The sequence below is a fragment of the Schistocerca cancellata genome, chromosome 2 (assembly GCF_023864275.1).
Source record: "Schistocerca cancellata isolate TAMUIC-IGC-003103 chromosome 2, iqSchCanc2.1, whole genome shotgun sequence".
Classification (NCBI taxonomy): domain Eukaryota; kingdom Metazoa; phylum Arthropoda; class Insecta; order Orthoptera; family Acrididae; genus Schistocerca; species Schistocerca cancellata.
The window spans coordinates 516101534-516126786 of record NC_064627.1 but is presented as its reverse complement, the minus strand read 5'-3'; the positions used below and the strand labels follow the sequence as shown (position 1 = coordinate 516126786).

Sequence of the window (25253 nt, the reverse complement as noted above, 5' to 3'; positions counted from 1 at the left end):
TGGATTATATTTTAACAATATTACGAAAAGGATAGTTGCTACTCACTATATAGAAGAGATGCTGAGTCAAAGATAGACACAATGAAAATACTGTCACACTGTAAGCATTTGGCCAACAAGGCCTTTGACAAAAATAGACAATAGAACAAAGTAGTCTGGCTTCAGCTGTCAGAGACTGTGGTAGCGTGTGCGTGTGTGTGTTTATTTTTGTCAAAGGCCTTGTTGGCCGAAAGCGTATTGTGTTAGTCTTTACGTTGTGCCTATCTGCAACTCAGCATCTCCGCTGTATGATGATTAGCAACTATCCTTTTCTAATATTGTTACATTTGACCCTGGATTTTCCGTTGTTTGATTTGGATTATATTTAAAGGCATTGTTTTATTTAAAGCTTCCTCACTTAGTGTTATGTAAAAACACTTTGATCTCAAATATTTACGTTATAGAGACTGAAATTGTAATCCACATTTGTGGTTGTCTGCTGTTACAAACGTCTGTGGAACCCTACTTTTTTAGTCTATATTATATCTTTGTTCTCAAAAGAATCATATTACGAGGGCTGTTTGATAAGTTCTCAGCCTCACCCCAAGATCTCTCCACTACTCACATGATTTCCCCCCCCCCCCCCCCCCCCCCCTTCTTATGTTGCTGCGCGTGTTAGTAGATGTCACTTAAAATTGCAAGTCATTCTAGGCAGCAGTTGGCTGTAGGCAGTCATTTAAAGCAGTTGTGGTGCACGTGGTGTTGAAAACGGAAAAAAATCAAGCATTGTGCAATGATTAAATCCTTCGTAAAAGAAGGTTCAGCACCAGTCAAAATCCATTTGCTGCTTGTAAATGTATGTAGTGCCACTTCACCTTCAATTTCCAGAAATAAATTTAAAGAAATCGGCAGCAGAGTTAAATGTGGCTGTGAAAGCATTCTAGGTGGGACATCCAAAAAGTGCAACCACACTGGAGATCATCAACTAAGTGCTTAATATGAGTTTGGAAAATTTACTTATAGAGGTACATAAAATAGCAAAAGCACTAGGGATAGCAAAGGAACATGATTGTCACCTCTTGCACCAGGAATTGAACTTGAGAAAGCTTTGTGAAAAGTGAGTACCGCTTGTGCTCACTGTGGATCACAAACACATTTGCACAACACTTTCTGTAAAGGGCTTGGTGTGTTTTAGGAAAAACAGAAGTGACTTTTTGCATTAATACGTGACAGTGGATGAAACATGAGTTCACCACTACATACCCAAATCCAAACAGCTATCTGTGCAGTGGATAGAAACCAGTTCTTCAGCTCCAAAGATGGCAAGGACTGTGCCATCGTCAGGAAAGATAATGGTATTGGTGTTTTGGGATGTTAAAGGAATTTAGTTGGTTGACTGTCTTGAGAAAGGCAAAACTGAGAGTACTAATCTAAACTTCTAATGAAACAGGATGCAAGCATTCGTGAAAACAATGGGGAAAAAATCACCAGGACTCTTCACCAGGCCTCAGAAGTGGGGAAATTGAGGAATTCGCCCTATGAAGTGCTGCAACATCCACCCTATTTCCCAGCTTAGACTCCCTTGGGTTTCCATCTGTTCTCAAAATCAAAGAAATTCCTTACTGGTCAGCACCTCTTGTCCAGTCAAGAAGCCATTGCGGCAGTAGGTGGGTACTGTGAGCACTTCTGAAGGAATTCTTCAGAGGGGTTAATGGTATTGGAACACTGTTGGATAAAATTTATTGATGATAGAGGAGATAATGTTGAAAAATAAACTTCTTTGAAAGCATAATTTGTTATTTTCACCATGAGGCCGAGAACTTTTCAGGCTGCCCATATATGTTAAAACAAAATAAATAAACTGAAGAAAATAGCCATCCCTTCTTTATAATGTTGTTGTTGTTTGTTAGAAACTTGCCTAATTAATGGCCGTGTACACTATTAGCTGTCAAATAATTATTTCTTTATATTTTTCAGGATAAGGATTCAGGCTGTGAATAGTGTTGGCCCAGGACCATTTTGTCCTGTACTGCGAGCTTCTACCCTTCCTTTACCACCTGCACCCCCTAAACTTGAGTGTGTTGGAACTGGACATAATTATCTGAAATTTAAGTGGGGTGATGGCAAAAACCTTGACTTCACACAGTATATTTTGGAAATGGAGAATTCTTGGTCAAAAGAGTGAGTGCCTAACTATAACATTTTTTTATATTTAGTCTAAAGTGTATTTCATTACTATTAATATACGCTGGAGTGTAAAACTTATGGATGGAAATGGTTTTCACACACTGGACTCGCTTTCGGGAGGACAACGGTTCAATCCCGTCTCCATCCATCCTGATTTAGGTTTTCCGTGATTTCCCTAAATCGTTTCAGGCAAATGCCGGGATGGTTCCTTTGAAAGGGCACGGCCGATTTCCTTCCCAATCCTTCCCTAACCCGAGCTTGAGCTCTGTCTCTAATGACCTCGTTGTCGACGGGACGTTAAACACTAACCACCACCACCATGGTTTTCACATGATGTGTCACTGCCAAGTAACAATAGTTCAGTGAAACTTAGACTATACATTGAAAGAACTGCTATAGTTTAGTACAGAAGGAAAAATACCCAATGAGATAAACAGAAATGACACTCATTCAAAGACAATAACTGCACTGAAGTCACCACTATTCGATGATGATTGCCTGGACATCACAAAAGGTGGGACTTGGTTCTTTGTATGACGTGTGATTATCATGGATGTCAATGCGTGCTCTGCAACATGCTTGCATGCTGGCCACAAGTTTGGTTATAAGTTCTTGTGGTAAGGTGTCTCGTTCCTCCACCAGCACAGTTGACAGCTGCTGGATGGTCGTTGATGCATGTGGGTGTCCTGCAGTGTCTCTCCCTCAATCCTTCCCACACATGCTGAATGGGATTTAAGTTAGGGGTGGGGAATTTATACACCGAGTATCCTCCCAGGCTAAGAACTGCTCCACCTGAGCTGTTCGATGCCATCGCGCTTTCTCATCCATACAAAAACAGACAGACTTGAATGCAACCCAGAAAAGATACTGTGTTGAAAGATTTGTAGTTCAGTATGCCCATGAAACATCATTTCCTCCACAACATAACACATGGACCATCAGAATGATAATGTTCAACAATCCTAGATGTAATGCGCTGAGGAACATTGTTAAACATAATCGTTTTTAATTTTTTTTTAATTTATTACTTACTATTTTAATCTTATTATAGTTGTACTCACATGTACTATTATATTTTAGTTATATTTTTATGCTCTACTAATTTTTCCTGTTTGCCTTTGAAGTTTATCTATGCTAGAATCAGAGTACTGTATCATTATAATGTGTACTGTATCATTATATTAATACCTTTTAGTGCTCCAGTTAACCAATTGAAATGCTGACAAAAATCTAGTACTGTTGAGAAAAGGGAACTTCTTTGCTGGACTCCTCACTATGTTCTGAATTTCCCACTATCCTGATAACCGGAACTTTAGCGGACACTCATGAACATTTAATCACTTTCTTGTTTCACAAGTGCAACCACTACAGCTTTTGTTGCAATTGATTCAAAGCTTTCTCAAAATCTATGAACACAAAGAAAATTTTAATTCATACTCATTATTCTGTTCTGTAATTTTTTTCATTCCTTGCAACATTTTCTTTGTGCTATACCCATCTCTGTAAGCAACTAGTTCCTTTTCTTGATTGAAATCCAGTGTTTTCCCTTTCTTATTGATAATTTTAGTGAATATTTTTTACATTATATATAGGAAGTTGTTGGTCTATTAATTTTTATCTTGTTTGTAACCTTTCTTGTGAAGCAAAATAATTAAATTGTTGCTCCAGTTTTAAGGAGTGGATTTCTTTCACAAACTTTCTATAAATAATCTAGCAAGTTCCTTGTTTATAAATTCATGTCAGCTGTAATCACTTCTATTGAAATACCATAATCTCCAGGAGTCTTCCTTGACTGTGTCTTCGTAATGACTCTTTACACTACATCAACCACCACTTCTGGTTTGTGTTTATTTTCTTATTATTAACTATTTTGGGTTTGTGATTCATCTCTTGAACTGTATAACCTTGCATTTCTTACGCGATTATCTCTCATTTGTTTGTTACAGTGGCAGTTGCAGTATTAACTGATAATGTCATATGTACCAAACAGAAGTTGGTTTTGTCTTCATTATACTTTCATTGTTTTAAATTTCTCATGCCAAATTTTTATTGTGCCATTTCACATCCTCTCAAAGAAAATTCTGAATAGTTCCATTGTTTTAACCTGTTGTTATGATCAGTATTTTGAAACCCACTCCTTTTCTTTATATATAAGTCTTGGCCCAATTGAGATGTTCTTGACATTTGGCTCCTTTATACCTGCAACATATTTTACTGTTTTCTGAAATACTTTGTTAAATAATAGTCACTTTTGACACTGTTTGTGTTATACTCTTCCCTATACTTAAGTAAATTCTCAAAATTTGTGTTTCTGTCATCCTGTCTAAAATGTCTAGCTTTCATTTGTGTAGATTCCTAGCTTGGGTTTGAACATCTGTGGGACTGTCAAGTGCTACATTTGCTACAGAGAGATAGATAATGACATTGAAGATTCTACATCTACATCTATACTCCGCGAGCCACCTTACGGTGTGTGGCGGAGGGTACTTATTGTACCACTATCTGATCCCCCCTTCCCTGTTCCATTCACGAATTGTGCGTGGGAAGAACGACTGCTTGTAAGTCTCCGTATTTGCTCTAATTTCTCGGATCTTTTCGTTGTGATCATTACGCGAGATATATGTGGGCGGTAGTAATATGTTGCCCATCTCTTCCCGGAATGTGCTCTCTCGTAATTTCGATAATAAACCTCTCCGTATTGCGTAACGCCTTTCTTGAAGTGTCCGCCACTGGAGCTTGTTCAGCATCTCCGTAACGCTCTCGCGCTGACTAAATGTCCCCATGACGAATCGCGCTGCTTTTCGCTGGATCAAGTCTATCTCTTCTATTAATCCAACCTGGTAAGGGTCCCATACTGATGAGCAATACTCAAGAATCGGACGAACAAGCGTTTTGTAAGCTACTCCTTTCGTCGATGAGTCACATTTTCTTAGAATTCTTCCTATGAATCTCAACCTGGCGCCTGCTTTTCCCACTATTTGTTTTATGTGATCATTCCACTTCAGATCGCTCCGGATAGTAACTCCTAAGTATTTTACGGTCGTTACCGCTTCCAATGATTTACCACCTATGGCATAATCGTACTGGAATGGATTTCTGCCCCTATGTATGCGCATTATATTACATTTATCTACGTTTAGGGAAAGCTGCCAGCTGTCGCACCATGCATTAATCCTCTGCAGGTCTTCCTGGAGTACGTACGAGTCTTCTGATGTTGCTACTTTCTTGTAGACAACCGTGTCATCTGCAAATAGCCTCACGGAGCTACCGATGTTGTCAACTAAGTCATTTATGTATATTGTAAACAATAAAGGTCCTATCACGCTTCCTTGCGGTACTCCCGAAATTACCTCTACATCTGCAGATTTTGAACCGTTAAGAATGACATGTTGTGTTCTTTCTTCTAGGAAATCCTGAATCCAATCACAAACCTGGTCCGATATTCCGTAAGCTCGTATTTTTTTCACTAAACGTAAGTGCGGAACCGTATCAAATGCCTTCCTGAAGTCCAGGAATACGGCATCAATCTGCTCGCCAGTGTCTACGGCACTGTGAATTTCTTGGGCAAATAGGGCGAGCTGAGTTTCACATGATCTCTGTTTGCGGAATCCATGTTGGTTATGATGAAGGAGATTTGTATTATCTAAGAACGTCATAATACGAGAACACAAAACATGTTCCATTATTCTACAACAGATTGACGTAAGCGAAATAGGCCTATAATTATTACCACCACCTATTCCAGTCCTGTAACCCGGAAGGTGTACACGATCAAAGGCAGAGCCACGTGTGAAAGCACCCACGTGATTTACCAACTGACCTGCCTACACTGTGAAGCGTTCTATGTGGGAATGACCAGCAACAAACTGTCCATTCGCATGAATGGACACAGGCAGACAGTGTTTGTTGGTAATGAGGATCACCCTGTGGCTAAACATGCCTTGGTGCACGGCCAGCACATCTTGGCACAGTGTTACACCGTCCGGGTTATCTGGATACTTCCCACTAACACCAACCTGTCAGAACTCCGGAGATGGGAACTTGCTCTTCAGCATATCCTCTCTTCTCGCTATCCGCCAGGCCTCAATCTCCGCTAATTTCAATCTGCCGCCGCTCATACCTCACCTGTCTTTCAACATCATCTTTGCCTCTGTATTTCCGTCCCGACTGACATCTCTGCCCAAATTCTTTGCCTTTACAAATGTCTGCTTGTGTCTGTGTATGTGTGGATGGATATGTGTGTGTGTGCGAGTGTAAACCTGTCCTTTTTTCCCCCTAAGGTAAGTCTTTCCGCTCCCGGGATTGGAATGACTCCTTACCCTCTCCCTTAAAACCCAATCCTTTTGTCTTTCCTTCTCCTTCCCTCTTTCCTGACGAGGCAACCATTGGTTGCGAAAGCTAGAGTTTTGTGTGTATGTTTGTGTTTATTTGTGTGTCTGTCGACCTGCCAGCGCTTTTGTTGGGTAAGTCTCATCATCTTTCTTTTTAAATATATTTTTCCCACGTGGAATGTTTCCCTCTATTATATTCATATCATTAATTTGAATCCAACAATCACGTTTGTTATTGTTATTGTTATTGTCACTGTTACATTTCGTAGTCTTTTCTGTCATCTTATTTCCTCCTTCTGTTTTTGCCAGCAGTTTTACTTTCTATTCACCTTCTCCTTTTTTACCGTAATCCAGTATACAATTGTATCCCGCCGATATATACTCAATAGTACGTAACAATACGTAACCCACTTCCAAACCATAACCAAAAAATTTTTTTTCCGCTTTCAACACTACCGCTGCTATAAAATCCACCGTTTCCAGTTCACAAACAGTTCCTTTCAGCTATTAAACAACCTTTTCGGCTAGTTTTAATATCTTTTGCTTTATTTCCATTTCCGTTTTTCTCACATCATCGATCATTTCTAGCCGCTTCCCACAGGATTTAACGTCATTATTTCTTCACCAGACAATTGTTAGCTTCATTTTCATAATCTGCCACCACCAAACCACCCTTTTAATACATCCTCACGTAGTTTTTTCGAAATTTTCCCGTATTTCTCCACCCTTTAACGTGTTTTGGCGGCAACACAACCACCTAACCTTTGTGCACATCATTATCTACCTACACAAGTTCACCACAGGATCAACATAGCCCAGCTCTATCCAACCCTTTTTCGCCTTTTTTCACGCCAGATCTCCATTTGCTTTCTAGTTTTACCTTTATCTCTCCCCATATATTTTTATATTTATTTTCATTTTCATTTCAGCCTCGTGTTCCACTTTCCACCTTCCAGTACCATGTCACCCTCACAACACCTCCACAACGACCCCATTAAGTTTTATTTACATTCCCTCCGCAAACATGCCTTCGCCCTAGCCAGATTACACTCCCATATTTTATTTTCTCAGGCTTGTCTGACATTTGGCATCACCCCCAAAGGCCTCACACTTAAAGTTCCCATCTCTGGCTGCAACCCTTCTTTCCATCAGTCCCTATACCAGTTCCAAACCGAACAATCCATTGCCCTCACCCACCTAATCCTTCACCTACACATCCACTCAGCCAATCAACACACCCATCAACTCCTGTCCCTAATAAAAGTCCTCAATCTTTCCTCTCCCACATCCACACCAGTTGTTCAGAGCATCCTCCTACAGGCCAACCGCAAATTAGAACAGCATGCCACCCTCCACCTTAAAAAACTATCCAATCTCCTGGTTTCCCACCTCCGGAAAGGCAACTCACTCACCCTTCACAACCTTTCCAGCAAACCTCAACCTCCTCTCATTGCACACAAACCCAGTCTCTCCCATCTACTCAATCTCCCACTTCCAGCTCCACTCCCTCCAAAACCTCAAAACTCCAATCAACACAATCTGGAACCACAACACCCCAATTCAGTAGTTAACCTCTCCTCCAAACCTCTCTCCCAATCCGAAACCTCTGTCCTATCCAAAGGCCTCACCTTCAGCCCCACTCCCAGATTTAACCAAACAGCCCTTGTCAAAGATTTACTGTCCTACAGCCGTACTCTCTGCTGGAAATATCACTTTGCCACGAAGAAAAATGATCCTAATCCTACTCCCAATGATCCAACTCCCCAAGATACTATCCAAATTGAACCATGCCTGGAACAGTTCCGTCCTCCGTCACAGCGGGACCCACCTCCTCTTCCTCAAAATCACCCTCTCCTAACCTTCCAGGAATTTCTGACTTCCAGCCTTGCCTCTCAATCCTTCTTAAAAAACCTTAATCCTACTCCCAACATCACCACTGCTGAAGCCCAGGCTATCCGTGATCTGAAGGCTGACCAATCCATCGTCATTCTTCCGGCGGACAAGGGTTCCACGACTGTGGTACTTGATCGTCGGGAGTATGTGGCTGAGGGACTACGTCAGTATTCAGACAACACTACTTACAAAGTTTGCCATGGTAATCCCATTCCTGATGTCCAGGCGGAGCTTCAAGGAATCCTCAGAACCTTAGGCCCCCTACAAAACCTTTCACCTGACTCCATCAACCTCCTGACCCCACCAACACCCCGCACCCCCACCTTCTACCTTCTTCCCAAAATTCACAAACCCAATCATCCCGGCCGTCCCATTGTAGCTGGTTACCAAGCCCCCACAGAACGCATCTCTGCCTACGTAGATCATCACCTTCAACCCATTACATGCAGTCTCCCATCCTTCATCAAAGACACCAACCACTTTCTCGAACGCCTGGAATCCCTACCCAGTCTGTTACCCCCGGAAACCATCCTTGTAACCATTGATGCCACTTCCTTATACACAAATATTCCGCATGTCCAGGGCCTCGCTGCGATGGAGCACTTCCTTTCACGCCGATCACCTGCCGCCCTACCTAAAACCTCTTTCCTCATTACCTTAGCCAGCTTCATCCTGACCCACAACTTCTTCACTTTTGAAGGCCAGACATACCAACAATTAAAGGGAACAGCCATGGGTACCAGGATGGCCCCCTCGTACGCCAACCTATTCATGGGTCGCTTAGAGGAAGCTTTCTTGGTTACCCAGGCCTGCCAACCCAAAGTTTGGTACAGATTTATTGATGACATTTTCATGATCTGGACTCACAGTGAAGAAGAACTCCAGAATTTCCTCTCCAACCTCAACTCCTTTGGTTCCATCAGATTCACCTGGTCCTACTCGAAATCCCATGCCACTTTCCTTGACGTTGACCTCCACCTGTCCAATGGCCAGCTTCACACGTCCGTCCACATCAAACCCACCAACAAGCAACAGTACCTCCATTATGACAGCTGCCACCCATTCCACATCAAACGGTCCCTTCCCTACAGCCTAGGTCTTCGTGGCAAACGAATCTGCTCCAGTCCGGAATCCTTGAACCATTACACCAACAACCTGAAAACAGCTTTTGCATCCCGTAACTACCCTCCCGACCTGGTACAGAAGCAAATAACCAGAGCCACTTCCTCATCTCCTCAAACCCGGAACCTTCCACAGAAGAACCCCAAAAGTGCCCCACTTGTGACAGGATACTTTCCGGGACTGGATCAGATTCTGAATGTGGCTCTCCAGCAGGGATACGACTTCCTCAAATCCTGCCCTGAAATGAGATCCATCCTTCATGAAATCCTCCCCACTCCACCAAGAGTGTCTTTCCGCCGTCCACCTAACCTTCGTAACCTCTTAGTTCATCCCTATGAAATCCCCAAACCACCTTCCCTACCCTCTGGCTCCTACCCCTGTAACCGCCCCCGGTGTAAAACCTGTCCCATGCACCCTCCCACCACCACCTATTCCAGTCCTGTAACCCGGAAGGTGTACACGATCAAAGGCAGAGCCACGTGTGAAAGCACCCACGTGATTTACCAACTGACCTGCCTACACTGTGAAGCGTTCTATGTGGGAATGACCAGCAACAAACTGTCCATTCGCATGAATGGACACAGGCAGACAGTGTTTGTTGGTAATGAGGATCACCCTGTGGCTAAACATGCCTTGGTGCACGGCCAGCACATCTTGGCACAGTGTTACACCGTCCGGGTTATCTGGATACTTCCCACTAACACCAACCTGTCAGAACTCCGGAGATGGGAACTTGCTCTTCAGCATATCCTCTCTTCTCGCTATCCGCCAGGCCTCAATCTCCGCTAATTTCAATCTGCCGCCGCTCATACCTCACCTGTCTTTCAACATCATCTTTGCCTCTGTATTTCCGTCCCGACTGACATCTCTGCCCAAATTCTTTGCCTTTACAAATGTCTGCTTGTGTCTGTGTATGTGTGGATGGATATGTGTGTGTGTGCGAGTGTAAACCTGTCCTTTTTTCCCCCTAAGGTAAGTCTTTCCGCTCCCGGGATTGGAATGACTCCTTACCCTCTCCCTTAAAACCCAATCCTTTTGTCTTTCCTTCTCCTTCCCTCTTTCCTGACGAGGCAACCATTGGTTGCGAAAGCTAGAGTTTTGTGTGTATGTTTGTGTTTATTTGTGTGTCTGTCGACCTGCCAGCGCTTTTGTTGGGTAAGTCTCATCATCTTTCTTTTTAAATATATTTTTCCCACGTGGAATGTTTCCCTCTATTATATATATATATATATATATATATATATATATATATATATATATATATATATGGTTATAATAGAAGGAAACATTCCACGAAGGAAAAATATATCTAAAAACAAAGTAGATGTGACTTACCAAATGAAAGTGCTGGCAGGTCGACAGACACACATACGAACACAAACATACACACAAAATTCAAGCTTTCGCAACAAACTGTTGCCTCATCAGGAAAGAGGGAAGGAGAGGGAAAGACGAAAGGATGTGGGTTTTAAGGGAGAGGGTAAGGAGTCATTCCAGTCCCGGGAGCGGAAAGACTTACCTTAGGGGGAAAAAAGGACGGGTATACACTCGCACACACACACATATCCATCCACACATAGGTCTGTATATGTGTGGATGGATATGTGTGTGTGTGCGAGTGTATACCCGTCCTTTTTTCCCCCTAAGGTAAGTCTTTCCGCTCCCGGGACTGGAATGACTCCTTACCCTCTCCCTTAAAACCCACATCCTTTCGTCTTTCCCTCTCCTTCCCTCTTTCCTGATGAGGCAACAGTTTGTTGCGAAAGCTTGAATTTTGTGTGTATGTTTGTGTTCGTATGTGTGTCTGTCGACCTGCCAGCACTTTCATTTGGTAAGTCACATCTACTTTGTTTTTAGATATATATATATATATATATATATATATATATATATATATATATTTGCTACAGAAAAAAAGTTCAAAAATGGCCTTAAATTGGAAGATAATAATTTTAGTAAATATTTTTTGCATTATAGAGAGGAAGGACGCCAGTAAAGTTACCCGTATTGAATTTGTGCTTCTACATACAACTTTGTATGCCTCTGGAAATTTTGATGGGAAAGAAAATGTTTTGTTAGAACAAGACCACATTGGGCTGTACACTTAACAAGTCAGCATGAAAATGTTTGAGGGTGAAACATTTGGAAATACTGTGTCCACCATACAAACCAGATTTTGTCTCCTGTGGTTTTCATATATTTCCTAAAACGAAGTAAGTCTTCTGTTGATGTAGGCCTAACTATTACTGCAATGAAGAATCACAGACAGTGATAAAGACCTGGTTATAGATATAGAAGGCGGAGTTCTTCCATGATGGCTTCATGAAACCTGTCATTAGCAGAAAAGCGTCTAGTGGTCTTCAAATAATATTGAAAAATAATATGTCCTTAAAAGAAGAATTCATAGGAAAAGTTGTTTGATTTACTATAATATTCCCATCCAGTCATATATACTGTTTACAGAAACATTGCTTTTCATTAGGGACAGGAAAAAATCATTTTATTTTATGGCCAAATTCTGTGCTATGTTTTGCCACAGCCAGTGTTACATTATGTCAGATTCGGCATTACATTTTGTGAAATTACGTTACTTTTTTGCCGAAGTTGGTGATTTTTGTCAAATTCAGTGTTATTTCCGTCATGTCATGATAGTTCGTTACAGTAAATGAACTGTCAGTTTAAGATGTCAAAATGCAGCTTTCAGATTCAATAATTATCAGTTATGAATATTAGTAAACTGCTGTCCAGAAATTTATAACAATTTTATGTCGCAAAATCACAAAAATCTTGATGTCTGTAAAAATTAACACTTTCACATTATTTTGCTAAAAATGGCTAGTAATACATTTTTCCATCTTATTGTCTTCACAGATTCTTCGTGTCCCTACTCATATCTCTCACTCGCTCTAGACCTAATGGTACTTTCAGGCACATAAATTTATTGGTTTCCCCTCAGATCATCATCATTGCTTTTCTGTCGTAGTAGGTGTTGTGACTTGCTGACTTCTACAATTTACATCTGGTACTCCTTTTCCCATTCAAAGCATTCTCCCAGAAAGGGCATATGCAAGGAAGTCACCAAAATAGGTCTTGTTCAGAGCAAACTGGTGGTTAATGGCAAGCTTGAAATTATGAATCACTTTAATCACTACTATCAAATAAATGACTCACTTTTCCAGGTACTTGTGTCATATTAAAGATAGTCCCAACGACATGGATTGTCAAATGTTAACCCGTTGGCTATGGAAGTGCTAATATTGCTGTTATGTGTATATCAACAGCAGAATGCCTTATAGACTTTGTGGGTCCAAGAGAGAAATAAAGAAAGCATGCATCAGCTTAATTCATCCAAGTAGAATTTCAATCGAAAGGATCACTGGGAGAGTAGATCAGCATCAGATAGTGAACAATGTAGTGGAGTTAGTAAAAGCATTGCCCATAAATGGTAAGGTTCTGTGTGTAAGAATTTTAATCTGGCACAGTGTTTTAATCTGTTGAAAAGCTTACAGAGGCATAAAATTGTTACTTCTGTCTGTGTCTCACAACAGGTACCTTAGCCTGAACTCTCCCATTCAGCATAAGCAATTGTGTGACAAGTTAAAACAACATTCCTCAGTATTTTAAACAGAATTTGTTCACCTAGCAATATACAACCCATGTGGATCCAGTTGCATACTTGTTTTCGAAGCCTAGCAAGGATTCTATTCAACTGTGCCATTTTTGCCACAGTGTGGCCAGTACGGTAAAGACTTTAGTTTGGATGATATAGTCATTTGCCAGGATTTCTTCAAACAAACAAATTTTGTAACCATTTATAATAAAAGGTTTGAGAAAATTGTTGGCTCACTCCTATATTTATGTGGAAGTAATCTAACTGAGATACTTAAAGAACCTCTGAACAAGAATCCTTACGGTAGCATACATCCTCAGGAAGTTGACTTGGGGTGTAGATAGATACTGTAGATTATATTTTTCAAATTATAAAGTATACAGCCATCTGGTTGCACAAGTTTAAAGTAAAAACTTTGACCAGGTTTTGATACACCTAATGGTATCTTCAGAATGAAATCATATAAATTACATGACGTTAGAATTTATGTGACTGCCTTCTGAGAAGATATCCTTAGTGGTATCAAAACATGTTCAAAGTTTTTACATTGAACCTATGCAACCAGTTTTTACATATTGAAAATTTATTTACGGTTGCTGCTGTTAGCCATGTTTAAGACAAACTCCATTCATATCTACCATTACTTTACAAAATGTATTTATGTATCTCTGCCACTAATATTGGTAAAACAGTTTTATATGTTTTTTTGTTTTTGTTTATTAATTATTTATTTATTTATTACAGATTTCAGTGTGTGTATCAGGGTGCCAGTCACAGTTACAAAGTTAACAGGTTGCAGGAACTAACGACATACAGATTTAGAATAGCAGCTAGCAATGATGCAGGACTAGGGGATTTTTCTGATGTTGTGGAACATACCACTTCAAGAGCACCACCACCTGCCCTTAAAGGTAAAGTTGCCATGTTATGGACAGAGCTTTCCTGTCTTGTCAGAATAAAAGCTGCTCCAGTATTAAAGTCTATACTTATAGCTATTGTAATGTTATCTGCTTGTGATTTGCTGCTATTACATTACGAGAAGTCAGACTATTATTACTAGCTTTAGAGCAAATTTTGCTGGTTGAAGGAATAATATAAATTGCCTTAAAATAATCAAATATATTATAGGGTACATATAGGACTTATTAGAAAGAGAGAAGTTGACTCCAAGTGCTTGGATATAAAATCAGGTGCAATGTGCCTATAAAATAAACAACAAAAAATTTTCAAACATTAATCAGGTGTTGAAATGAATTGTATCAGTATACATATGTAGTTCTCTGTTGGAAATTCTGAGCAACAGTGACTAAAGTGGCATTCAGTGGTATATAGCACTATAAAGTAACTTAACTTCTTCAGTGGCACTGCCTGTCAGGTTAATCTAGGTTTATATAGTTTTATTTACAAACATTGATGTTGCCGAGGGATTTACCAAGTATTTAGTATATTAAATTGTTTGTCTTGCAAATTTAGTACACTTAACACAGGACTGAAGTGTAAATAAATACTTTTTTTATCGGTATGTAGTTTATTGAACAGAAACAAATGCAGCAAAATGTGGAGACCTCTGATGTTGATTTCTTAATTTCTGCCCAACCAAAAATCTTTATGTAGTTTGTGGTTTTCATAATTGATTTCAAAATGTTCTTCTGTTTATAAAGTTGTAAAATTTGTAGCCGTGGTTCAGACTTCAAAGTACTGATAATGAGCTGTGTATAACCTTGAAATATCACAGGAGGAGTGTTTGGTTCAAGTGGCAGAAGTTAGAATTTGGGCCCTGTATGCATTGACCATACCACAAGAGTGTATTCAGTCTTATACTAATTTTCCTTTTGATCTGTATAAGGAAATTGAAGGCTTAAAGGACTGTTGTGGTTCTGGTATCAAATTGTTTCTAGTGTCTTTACCCTAAATTGTCATTTTCACCAAGTAATGGCACAAGATAAGTTACTGCTAAATTTATGATTTTATTAATGAGTTACTGTTGGAGATTTTATTATTATGTATTACTACTCTTAATAAACATTTTATTTGTTACAAAATTGAGTTTTTACTTTTAATTTTGATCAAATTCTGTTCCTTATTGTAATAACTTAGTTAGAATTTTGTATAACATCTTAGTGCAGTCTGCCAAAAAGAGGCCATCTTCTTACCATAATAAGTATAGATCGTGAAATAAAGTATTGGTCTTTTTTTATTGACAAAGGGATTAACACGATTATTTTCTTTTCTTTTTTTGTTGTTAGCTCCTAAGACAACTGAAATCCAGCAGAGAAGTTGTCTGGTGGAGTGGAATTCTTGTAAGCCAATTGGGGCTGATCCTGTTATATATCAAGTGCAGCTTGCACGTGTAAGAGACCAGGATTACAAGCAAGTATGTGCCTACACGTTTTAATATTACTTTTGCAGTTCTTTTCATGTGGTTGTTATTATATAAATTAATCTATTAATTCTAATTTTGTGATTTTTGTGCTGCATTGGTATTTGTTAGACTGGCATATTGCATATACTGTTGCTTTATTGTACCTCTAGCCCAAACTACAATACTTCCAGTTGTTATGTCATGTAAAGACCGTGCAATGTTTGTTTGCTTTTGTCACTTTTTAATATTCAGGCCAGACAATTTTGAAGATTTTGTCATAATTCTCAAAAATAAATGTGATAAATATGGTGGCCCTGTTTCGAAGCTACTCTTGGTTACTTGATGTATCCATTGTCTTCTGTGACATAAGTTGAAAACTGGGAAACAGCATTGAGAGGTTTTGAGTGGAATTACCAGAAGGCTAGAAACATTTCTCCTATAAAAGTTCATTTTGAAAAATTTCATTGATATGATCATTGTTATTGTTGTGTTCTTTAGTCTGAAGTTGGATTTAATCCACTTTTCCACACTAGTCTATCTTGTGCAAGCGTATTCAACTCCACATAATTACTGTAACCTGAGCCTGCTTTCTATATTCAAGCCGTGGTTTCCCTCTACATTTTTTACCCCCCTACTCTTACCTCCATTATCAGATTGGCAGTTCCTTGATGTCTCATGGTGTGTCCTGCAACCAGTAAATCTTAAGTTTTGCACCAGTAGTTCTGTTCTTCATAATTAGGTTCAATACTTTTTCATTAGTTATTTGATTTGCCCATCTAATCTTCAGTATTATTCTCTAGCACCAAATTTGAAAATCTTCCTCACAAGGCTACACTCCAGCAAATACTACGAGGAAACACTTCCTATATTTGATGTTAGCAAAATTATCTTTTTCAGGAATTCTTTCTTTGCTGTTTCAGTGTTATTTTACACACATGGATGATGTTGATGTCCAATAGCAAAATCCATATATTACTTCTAATGTATCATTTCCTGATCCAGTGCCCTCACGATGATCTAATTATGATTCAACTTTTTTACATCACTGGTATTTTTCTGTTGTTAATATTCATCTTATTATCTCTTTTCGAGATACTCCATGTTGTTTGACTGATCTATCAAGTTCTTTGCCATCTCCAACTGAATTACCATACCATTGGCAAACCTCAAAGTTTTTATATTTTTATCCTTGCACTTTCACTCTTTTGTCAAGGATGTCCTTGATTTCCTTTATTGCTTGCTCAGTGTACAGATTTAGTAACATTGGGGATAGGCTACAGTCCTATATCACTCTCTTCTCAACTAAATCTTCCCTAATTCCTTTCACTCTTAAAATTTTCAGTTTCTGTTTTTTTATCTCTGCCAACTTCAAGCCAACATAGTCTCAAGCTTTCACTAATTCTAAAATTGTTATAAATGTAGGTTTACCTTTCTTCATTCTATATTCTAAAGTAAGTTGTAGGGTCAGTATTGCTGTACATGTTTCTACATTTCTCCAGAACCCAAACTGATCTTCCCCAAAGTCAACTAGTACCAGTCTTCCCACTTTCCTGCATACAACTGATGTCATTATTTTACAACCACCTCTATATTTATAAATTGATAATTTTGATGATACCTGGGTCCACAGAGTTCATGAAATTTTTTAAATGAAATTGTTCTTCTTTTGTCTGTTAGAACATTGTTTTTCACAATAAGTAATTTTTTAATGGCTAGAAGTGGAATGATTTCATTTGAAAATATTAAACTGAAGTACCGTGGTCGTTTCTGTCTGTATGTTCAGGCTACTCACAGGAACTACTTACTGCATGTATTTTGACACCACTTCTTGATAGGTAGACAAACTTATAAGGAAGGTTTGTATATATAATTATAAATTTTTCATGCAAATTGTCTGAACTATGATGAATCAAAATAAACAACTGATGTGAAAACGGTTTTTAAATCCTTCAGTGGTGAATGGTAGAACTTGCAGCATGAGCTGTTGCTGCAGGATTGTGTCCATTTCATCTTCATCACTCCCTGCGGCTCGCTGGTTAACTGCTCACTCCAAGATACTTTTGTTGCAGTTGTGTGACCTATTGTTTCTTGTTCTGGGTTTTACACATTTTGTAGAGTCGCCCACACCTTCATGGATCAAGTCAATACTGTCCAGTATCGACATGAAGTGGCGCCTAATTGAAAGACTGGCACTAAACCATTGAGCCACACTAAACTATTATTACCAGAATCTATACATCTGTACATGTCTTCATCGTCTATACATTTTATAAATTAAATTCCTGTGTCATATTTTTCTGTCTATATGTAAAGACTAAACTCAGATTTAGATACACTGATTCTAGGTCAACCAGGCAGTGCAGTAGCCTGCTCTTCCATCACTACCAAGAGATGTCACTTCTTCTTCTGTGGACTGCAACGCTTGATGGGCCTGCTCAACAATCTTTCTCCATACATCTCTTCTCTGCTATCTTCCATCCTCAGATCTCCATTTTGGTGAGGTCAGCCAGCACATTGACCAGCCATCTAGCTCTTGTCAATCCATCCTTCTGGCAGAATACAATCTGCCTTTTATTCGTTTGGGCATCCTGTCATCTGTTATTCCCTCCATAGTTCCCAACAAACATATTCTTTGAGATTAGCAAATTTCACTGTATCTTTCCCTTGTATAAGCTCTTGTATTTCACAGTTGTAAATTACTCTCCACTCGTCTGCATACCTCACAGGCCCATACATTTTTCACAGGATTTTCCTTTCAAATGCCCTTAGGTTTTTCATTATATGCTCGTCATTGTCCACATTTCTGACCAGTATATAACAATTGGTTGCACAAGGGAATAGTGTACTCTTAACTTGGTTGATCTTGTAATTAGAGAATTCTTGAATACTTTTAAGTTTGCATAATAGGCTCTAATAGGCTCTGTTTCCTGGTTGTGTCCTTTCTCTAAAACGTTGTCTCATATTATTATTGGTGGTTAGGAGGACACCTTAACCATGGAAGCAGCTGACAGCTTTGAAACATTTATTAGAGGCCTACAGTTCATGTGGTGGTCTTCTTGCATTACAACTAAGCATGTATTTAGTCGTGCTTTTGTTTACCATCATAAGTTCAGTTTTTGCTCCTTCTGCTTCCATTATTTTGTACATTTTTTAAAAAGTGTTTACATCTCTTGCCACAATTGCGATATCACTTGCATATGAACATATCAGACTCCATTTCATCATTATTGTTCCTCTCTTGTCTATTTTTTGTTTCAGACTTTGCAGTGCTAAGTTGAACAGCACTCCCAGGTCACACATGCCCAATTCATTTTGTACTTTATACAATGCTAGCAAAAGCATGTTTGAAATCAACAAACAGGAAGTGGAGCTCTGTGTCATATTTGTAAAAATTTTCCATTATTTGTCTAATGACAAATAACTTGTCAGAAGTGCCTTTATTTGGCTGAAAACCACATTGTTATTCTCCAAGGGTATTTTCAGTGCACTTCTTTATCCTTTCATTCAGCACTCCAGAAAGTATGTTGTAAGCTTAACTAGTAACAGTAACCTATGTAATGGCATCAAATGTAAATTATTATGTCAAACGGTTATTCTGTAATAAATTGTTATAATCACGGCAAGTCTTTGTGCACCCTGTGTGTGTGTGTGTGTGTGTGTGTGTGTGTGTGTGTGTCAATGTTCCAGTCCTCAGGCATGCTTTCATTTTCCTAAATTTTATTTATTAGTTCATGTATTTCGTGTATAAGAGGATCGGCCAGACTTTGAATTCTGACACTATCCTCACTTCACCAGGTGCATGGATATTTTTCAATTTATGTCATTGACTCCATCTCCTGCATTGTTATTTTTCATGTTTCTTCCCTTTCATTTTCGCTTACCTCTTATGTTCTTCTCCTGTTATTGTAGATGTCTTCAGCCCTGGTTTGAGTTGATATTGAGCATATCTTCAAAATACTCTGCCAATCTCTGCAATATTTTTTGTTCACCTCTGATTGTCTTGCCATTTCTATTTTTGCGTTCGTTTTCTGTGTATTTTTTCTCTTTCCTTTTGCATGATAGAAGTTTGTTTCATTGTATTCCTTTAGTTCTTCTGTCTATCAGCATTAGACCTTAGTTACTTACACATGCCCACATTTCTTCTTGTCTCTCTCTCTCTCTCTCTCTCTCTCTCTCTCTCTCTCTCTCTCTCTCTCTCTCTCTCTGCTACCTCTTTCATCTCTTTCTGGACCTGCTCTGCCTATCTTGATGTCTCATTGTTTTCTTGCTGGCTGCAGGACATCTTTAATTTTTATTTCGTATGCTTTTACATTTCCAGGATCATTCATTTTTTTTCAGTATTCCAAATTGCCTTTTTTCCCATTCCAGTTTTATGCGTTACTGCCAGCTTCTCTCTCACTACGACTTTTATAGCATAGTGGTCTGAATCACAATTTGGACCCCTACAGATCCGTACATCTATGACTGATGTAGCATATCATAGTTCACTACACATGATCTATTGGGTTAACTACTCCATTTACATTTGATTTCCATGTTCCAAGTTATATTCTTTTGTGTAGGAAACATGTACTTTTGAGAGTAAATTATTTCTAGCAGCAAACTAATGTGTCTCCATCTCAATACTTTCTTCATGTAATGTGTATCTCCTTGGTACTCTTCCACTCTCATTTCCCCAAACCTGTGCATTAAAGTCATCCAAAATTGGCAGTAGATCATAGTTTTGTACTTTACTACATGTATTTTCAAGGTTTTCGTCAAAACTGTTCTTTTATTCCTTCTTCTGATCCTCTTCTGCAACCCCTGTTGGTGCATATGCTGTTGTTATTGTTATATTCTTGCAGTTCTCTTTTATTCTCAGTCTGCTGAGTCTTCTGTTGATAGATTCAAATTCCAAAAGACTTTTCCTAAGCTCTTTTGTTATTATAAATCCTATTGCAAATTTGTGTGTTCTTTCTGGTCTGCTGTACAGTACGGAATACTGAGGCATATCTATCTTCCCTTGCCCTTGCCACCTCACTTCTTGTAATGCCACAATATTGTACGTAAACTTTGTAAGCTCTTCAGTTATTTTTTTCAGTTTTCAATATTGTTCATATATGCCAAGATACTATTGCCAAATCTTTCTTCCTTTTTCTCTGCCAAAATCTTGTTCTGTGTATCCCATCTATTATCTGAGGTCCTTGTGGGTCCTCAGTATCACGTTTTTATTGTGCGAGGTTATTGACACCGTGCCCAACTCCCACCCTAGAGGACATAGATCTTTTTAGGGTTTACTCTCCAAGGAAGGGTGGCTTCCCTAAACCTTTTGAGCCCTCCCTGTCCTATATTGTAGGACACACCTTGTCTGGCTCCTCTGTCAAGACAACTCCAGCTTGGGTGGGGCTATATATGCTACCGCCGGCACAGCCCTTGACTTCATCAGTGTGTGCAAACCCTCCTGCCTATCACTGAAGGTGCCTTTGATAAGGCGCCCTTGGGAGGGACGAGATGCCAGTTAGGTGTGGACCTCTCAACATTCATGCCTCCTGAGAGCATTTGTTTGTTATATGAAACTGATATTCAGTTACCTAACATTGTTCCCTGAACTTTAATCATAACTCTGTGCAGTGGCCAGAAAACAAAATTACCGCCATGCCAAAGAAGTTGTCTGCTAGTTGATACTTAGTTCTACCTGTACAAATCTGGGGTGGGTCATTAGTGATTTATTAAAACAGGTGATTCAGTAATATTCATTCTTTTCAGGTCTGCCTGTCTGAGGCTATTTTGTCAGTCTGGTATATCCTGCATACTAGATGGAATAATTTTGCCATGGTATGTTCTCCCAAGGATCATAATAATTCTGAGGGGAATCTCATCTACTCTTTGTGGCTTGTGTGGACTTAGAACTTTCAGTGCTCTGTCAAATTATCCTTGGAGTTTTCTATAATATTGTCTTTTTAATTTCTCTTGTGAAGCCATTCTATACAATCCTTCTGCCTTCCAGCATTCCCTTCTTTGCTTAGTACTGAAATGCTATCTCAATTCATGATATCATACAGCTGCTTCTTTTTTACTTGAATATTTCTTCAAGTTGTCAGTAAGTGACATCTCTGTTGACCAGTCATGCATGCTTTTCCAACTTTTCATGTCTTCTCTACTTTGCAATTTTGTATTTTCTGTCAGTCTCATTTTTAAACTACTTGATTCCCTTTTGCCAGCTTTATTTTTATATTTTCGTCTTTCAGGTATTAAATTATATATCTCGTGTCCTTCGAGGAGCTCTACTGGGTATAGTCTTTTTGGCTGTATGATTGTCTATTGCTGCCAATATTTTTCTTTCTCAAAAGTACTCAGTTGTCTTCTGTTGTTGTTCTTGTTTTTTAGGTTTGCCAGTTGTTGCCTAATGCTCCCTTTGAAACTCTCAGCATTTTCAATTTATTCAGGCCCCTTCTCCTTAATTTCCTTCTTTCATGTAATTTCTTCAGTTTTAATCTGCAGTTCATAATTGATTAATTCTGGGTGGGACCTACATCTGCACCTGAAAATGTTTTGCATTTAAAAATCTCATTTCAAAATCTCTGTCTGATCAGTGTATTAACGTGTCTGAAAAATTTCTGTGTGTCAATGTCTCTTCCACTTCTACAAAATTCTACAATGGCTCTCAAACCACATTTTAGAAGTTATTAAATTGTGATTCCCCCTACCGTCCTGGTCCATATTTTCTTATTCTTCCCTTCACTTCCTTTTCCTATAGTTATACACCAATCCCCTGTTACAGTTAAGTTTTCATCTCCAGCGATGATCTGAATAATTTTCTATGTCTCATCGTATATGCTTTCAATCTCTTCAGCATCTACAAAGCTAGTGGGCATGGTAACTTTTACTGCAGAAGTAGGAATAGGGTTTATGCCCCTTTTGGCTATGATCATGCTTCTTTTATATGGTCATAGTAGATCACAAGCATTCCTATTGTCTTACTGATTATTAGACCTACTTTTGTATTATACCCAGTCTGGTTTTGTTTTGAAAATCCTTAGCCTCCTGATCAGAAGTCCTTTTCTCTTGCCACTGCATTGCACAATGGGCAAGTAAATTACAAAACAGACAGAACTGAATAGATATTTTAACTTAATGTTGTCCTTTTTGAAACATGATTGTTGTCATACTGTCCTACATTATACAGTTACGTAGTTACTTTGATTGTATTGATCTAATGTAAGAATTCTAATATTTAAGGTCGCAAACATTATTTTGTTAATTTGTTTATCATCCAGCCCCCCTTAGAGATTCAAAATAAAGCCCCATTTATTGTATGCCACAATGTACCAGTAAGAAATACTTCTACTGCAATTCTGTTCCAAAAACAGATGCACAAAAATTGTATTGCAGGCCAGTTTTGTTGTGCTCTCTTCAAATATTAATGATATTACAATGTCTCTGTGCTAGCACAAATGTTACATCTACACAGCACTGCTACTCGGAAAGAATTACTACAAATCAGGCTGTGGTAATAGTGCTTCTCTATGGCTCATTGTTTGTGATCATAGTTATGTTTTTTAATTTTTTCAACAGCTGAATATTATTTGACCTTATCGTATACCTACTGTTGATAGCTGGCCATACTCCATGTGAATGAATAATTAATAATGAAATATAAAATTAAATAATATCATGTATTTCAGCATCTGCAAAGCTACTGAAGGCTATGCTGAAGTAGTTGCTCGCCATTACAAACTGAACATGCGTCACAATTGCAGGATATTAGAGCAGCATTCTACTCAAAGAATTCACAATTAGAGAATTAACAAAAATAAAAAGATACAGAATTAAAAACATAATGAGAGAAAAATTTTAGAAGAACTGTTTGCTTTATGCATTAAATTTAAAATTTGCACTTTGGTTAGGCATTTATTTTCTGTGAATGATAGTTTCGTATCACTACTAATGTCAAAAACAAATGCAGATGTATGGTGAACTATTCAGATGAAATAGTACTGAATAAACACTAAATGGATATCTATTTTTAAATTGTCTGGCAACATTTTGTTGTGTGTTTTAGATTAAAGATTGAGGTACTGGCTTCACATATTTGCTTTTGACAACATATTGCATAATACGTAATTATAATTTGTAAATATTGATATGGATAGACAAAAGGGATGTACGTAAAACAACTGTTAGGAAGTGAATCAAAATTCTAAATATTGTCTTTGTAAAAGCTATAAAATTTAAATAAATTCACAATTTAAGATAGCTATGCATGAAATTTACTTAAAATTGAGACAGGAAAGGTTATGAAATCTCATTTGCATTGAAACATTTAGTTGAGCTGAGAAACTGCTCAGGGGGTATATACTTTCCCATAATGTTTACCAGTTTGAACAAATTATAGCTCATAGTATTATTGGTGTCAGTTAATTCATTTTGCAGTTGTAGTTGCCAAGAGAAACTGTATTAACATATAAAACATTTGACATGAATATATTCAAGTCATGTTATATGTAAAATTTGTAGGTTTATCGAGGACCAGAAACAAAATTGCAGCTGAATGACCTTGAGCCTGGTACAGATTACTGTGTAAGAGTTTGTCCAGTGAGGCAGGCAAATTCCGGAGATCTTCCAGGGCCATATTCACCTCCTGGGACATTTTCAACAGTTGCGCCTGAACCTGTAGCTTCCCAGACACCAAAGTCTTCATCTTTACAGGTATTTAAAGATGTCTCTAGTTATGTATTGTAAGTGTCTGAAAGATTGAAGAGAATGAGATTAAAATTTGCAGGATAATCTTCAGTTTCTTTGCATTGCTTGAAAAATGATAATTTTGGAACAATCTTTCCTTTTATGATATAACTGTCCTTAGCTATATGTTTAATATCTACGCATAAGACATTTATCCTGCACAACTGTCCATAGTGACTGAGTCTCCTGCACTTAGGTAGGCAGTCTATGAAGAGTCATTTTTTTAAGTCCATATATTTGCAAGTGTTACTCATGTAGTGTTACAAAAAAGTGACTGACATTAACTTTCAGTACAGGGAGTTCTGATGACAAAGGAAAAAGAATTATCAGAATTTCATGCAACCAGGAAATAATTTTCTTGTGACCCCTGCCCCCCCCCCCCCCACACACACACCTTTTTTTAATAAAGGGAAAAAAAACTGCATGGAGGGGTTTCTTTGTGCCAGCACGATCTTCACAATGTAGCATGCATACCATCTGTTGACTCCAGATGAAAAATTACTAAGCATTTGGGATAATGTCTATGCTTGTTGTCCTGTGGTATAGACTCTGGAAACTTTGAGTCATGGAGTGTACTATTCATGTATAGCAGAGTTCTCCAACTAATACAGGTCCCTGCTTTATTTTTTATGCACAGTACATTGGTTCAGGATTCAAAATTTTAGTACATTCTGTACATTTACAAGCTGCTGTGAGGCGTCTGGACTGTATAGACCTGGTAGTTTACTTTTGTATTTTATGTTACAAATATGTAAAATTCCTGAGAAGGACCGTATTTATAATGCACTTTTGAAAATCTTTATTATTTTCGTGTGTCATTATACCATGGTTTATATTGTCAGGTAAATACTGTAAAAGTAAAAATATCAAATAATATAATATTAATATATTAATTACATGGTATTGCACTGAGCATCACAGCACACTTTCAAAGCTATTGGTTGGCTGATCCGGATTTGAAGTTTTGGATAAAAGAAGTTAGAAAAGAGCGCAAAATGCAAGCATTGCAATGTACATTTTCTTTAAGTAATATGATTATAACAGCTGT

At 38.4% G+C, this 25253-nt stretch overlaps 1 protein-coding gene and 1 long non-coding RNA gene across 4 annotated transcripts in view; one reads left to right on the top strand and one right to left on the bottom strand.

The window, feature by feature from the left end:
* LOC126162066 (fibronectin type-III domain-containing protein 3A) overlaps nt 1–25253 on the top strand; it is a 323114-nt gene that overhangs the window by 288504 nt on the left and 9357 nt on the right. For all 3 annotated transcript variants that reach the window (XM_049918327.1, XM_049918329.1, XM_049918328.1), the window contains 4 exons: nt 1957–2160; nt 13867–14033; nt 15369–15496; nt 23981–24172. In XM_049918327.1, coding sequence (XP_049774284.1) covers nt 1957–2160; nt 13867–14033; nt 15369–15496; nt 23981–24172 — 691 coding nt within the window. The remainder of the gene's footprint in view (nt 1–1956; nt 2161–13866; nt 14034–15368; nt 15497–23980; nt 24173–25253) is intronic.
* Nucleotides 24081–25253, bottom strand: part of LOC126162067 (uncharacterized) — a 53394-nt gene continuing 52221 nt past the window's right edge. Inside the window, exon 3 of the long non-coding RNA XR_007535014.1 lies at nt 24081–24209. This is a non-coding gene — a long non-coding RNA (uncharacterized LOC126162067). The remainder of the gene's footprint in view (nt 24210–25253) is intronic.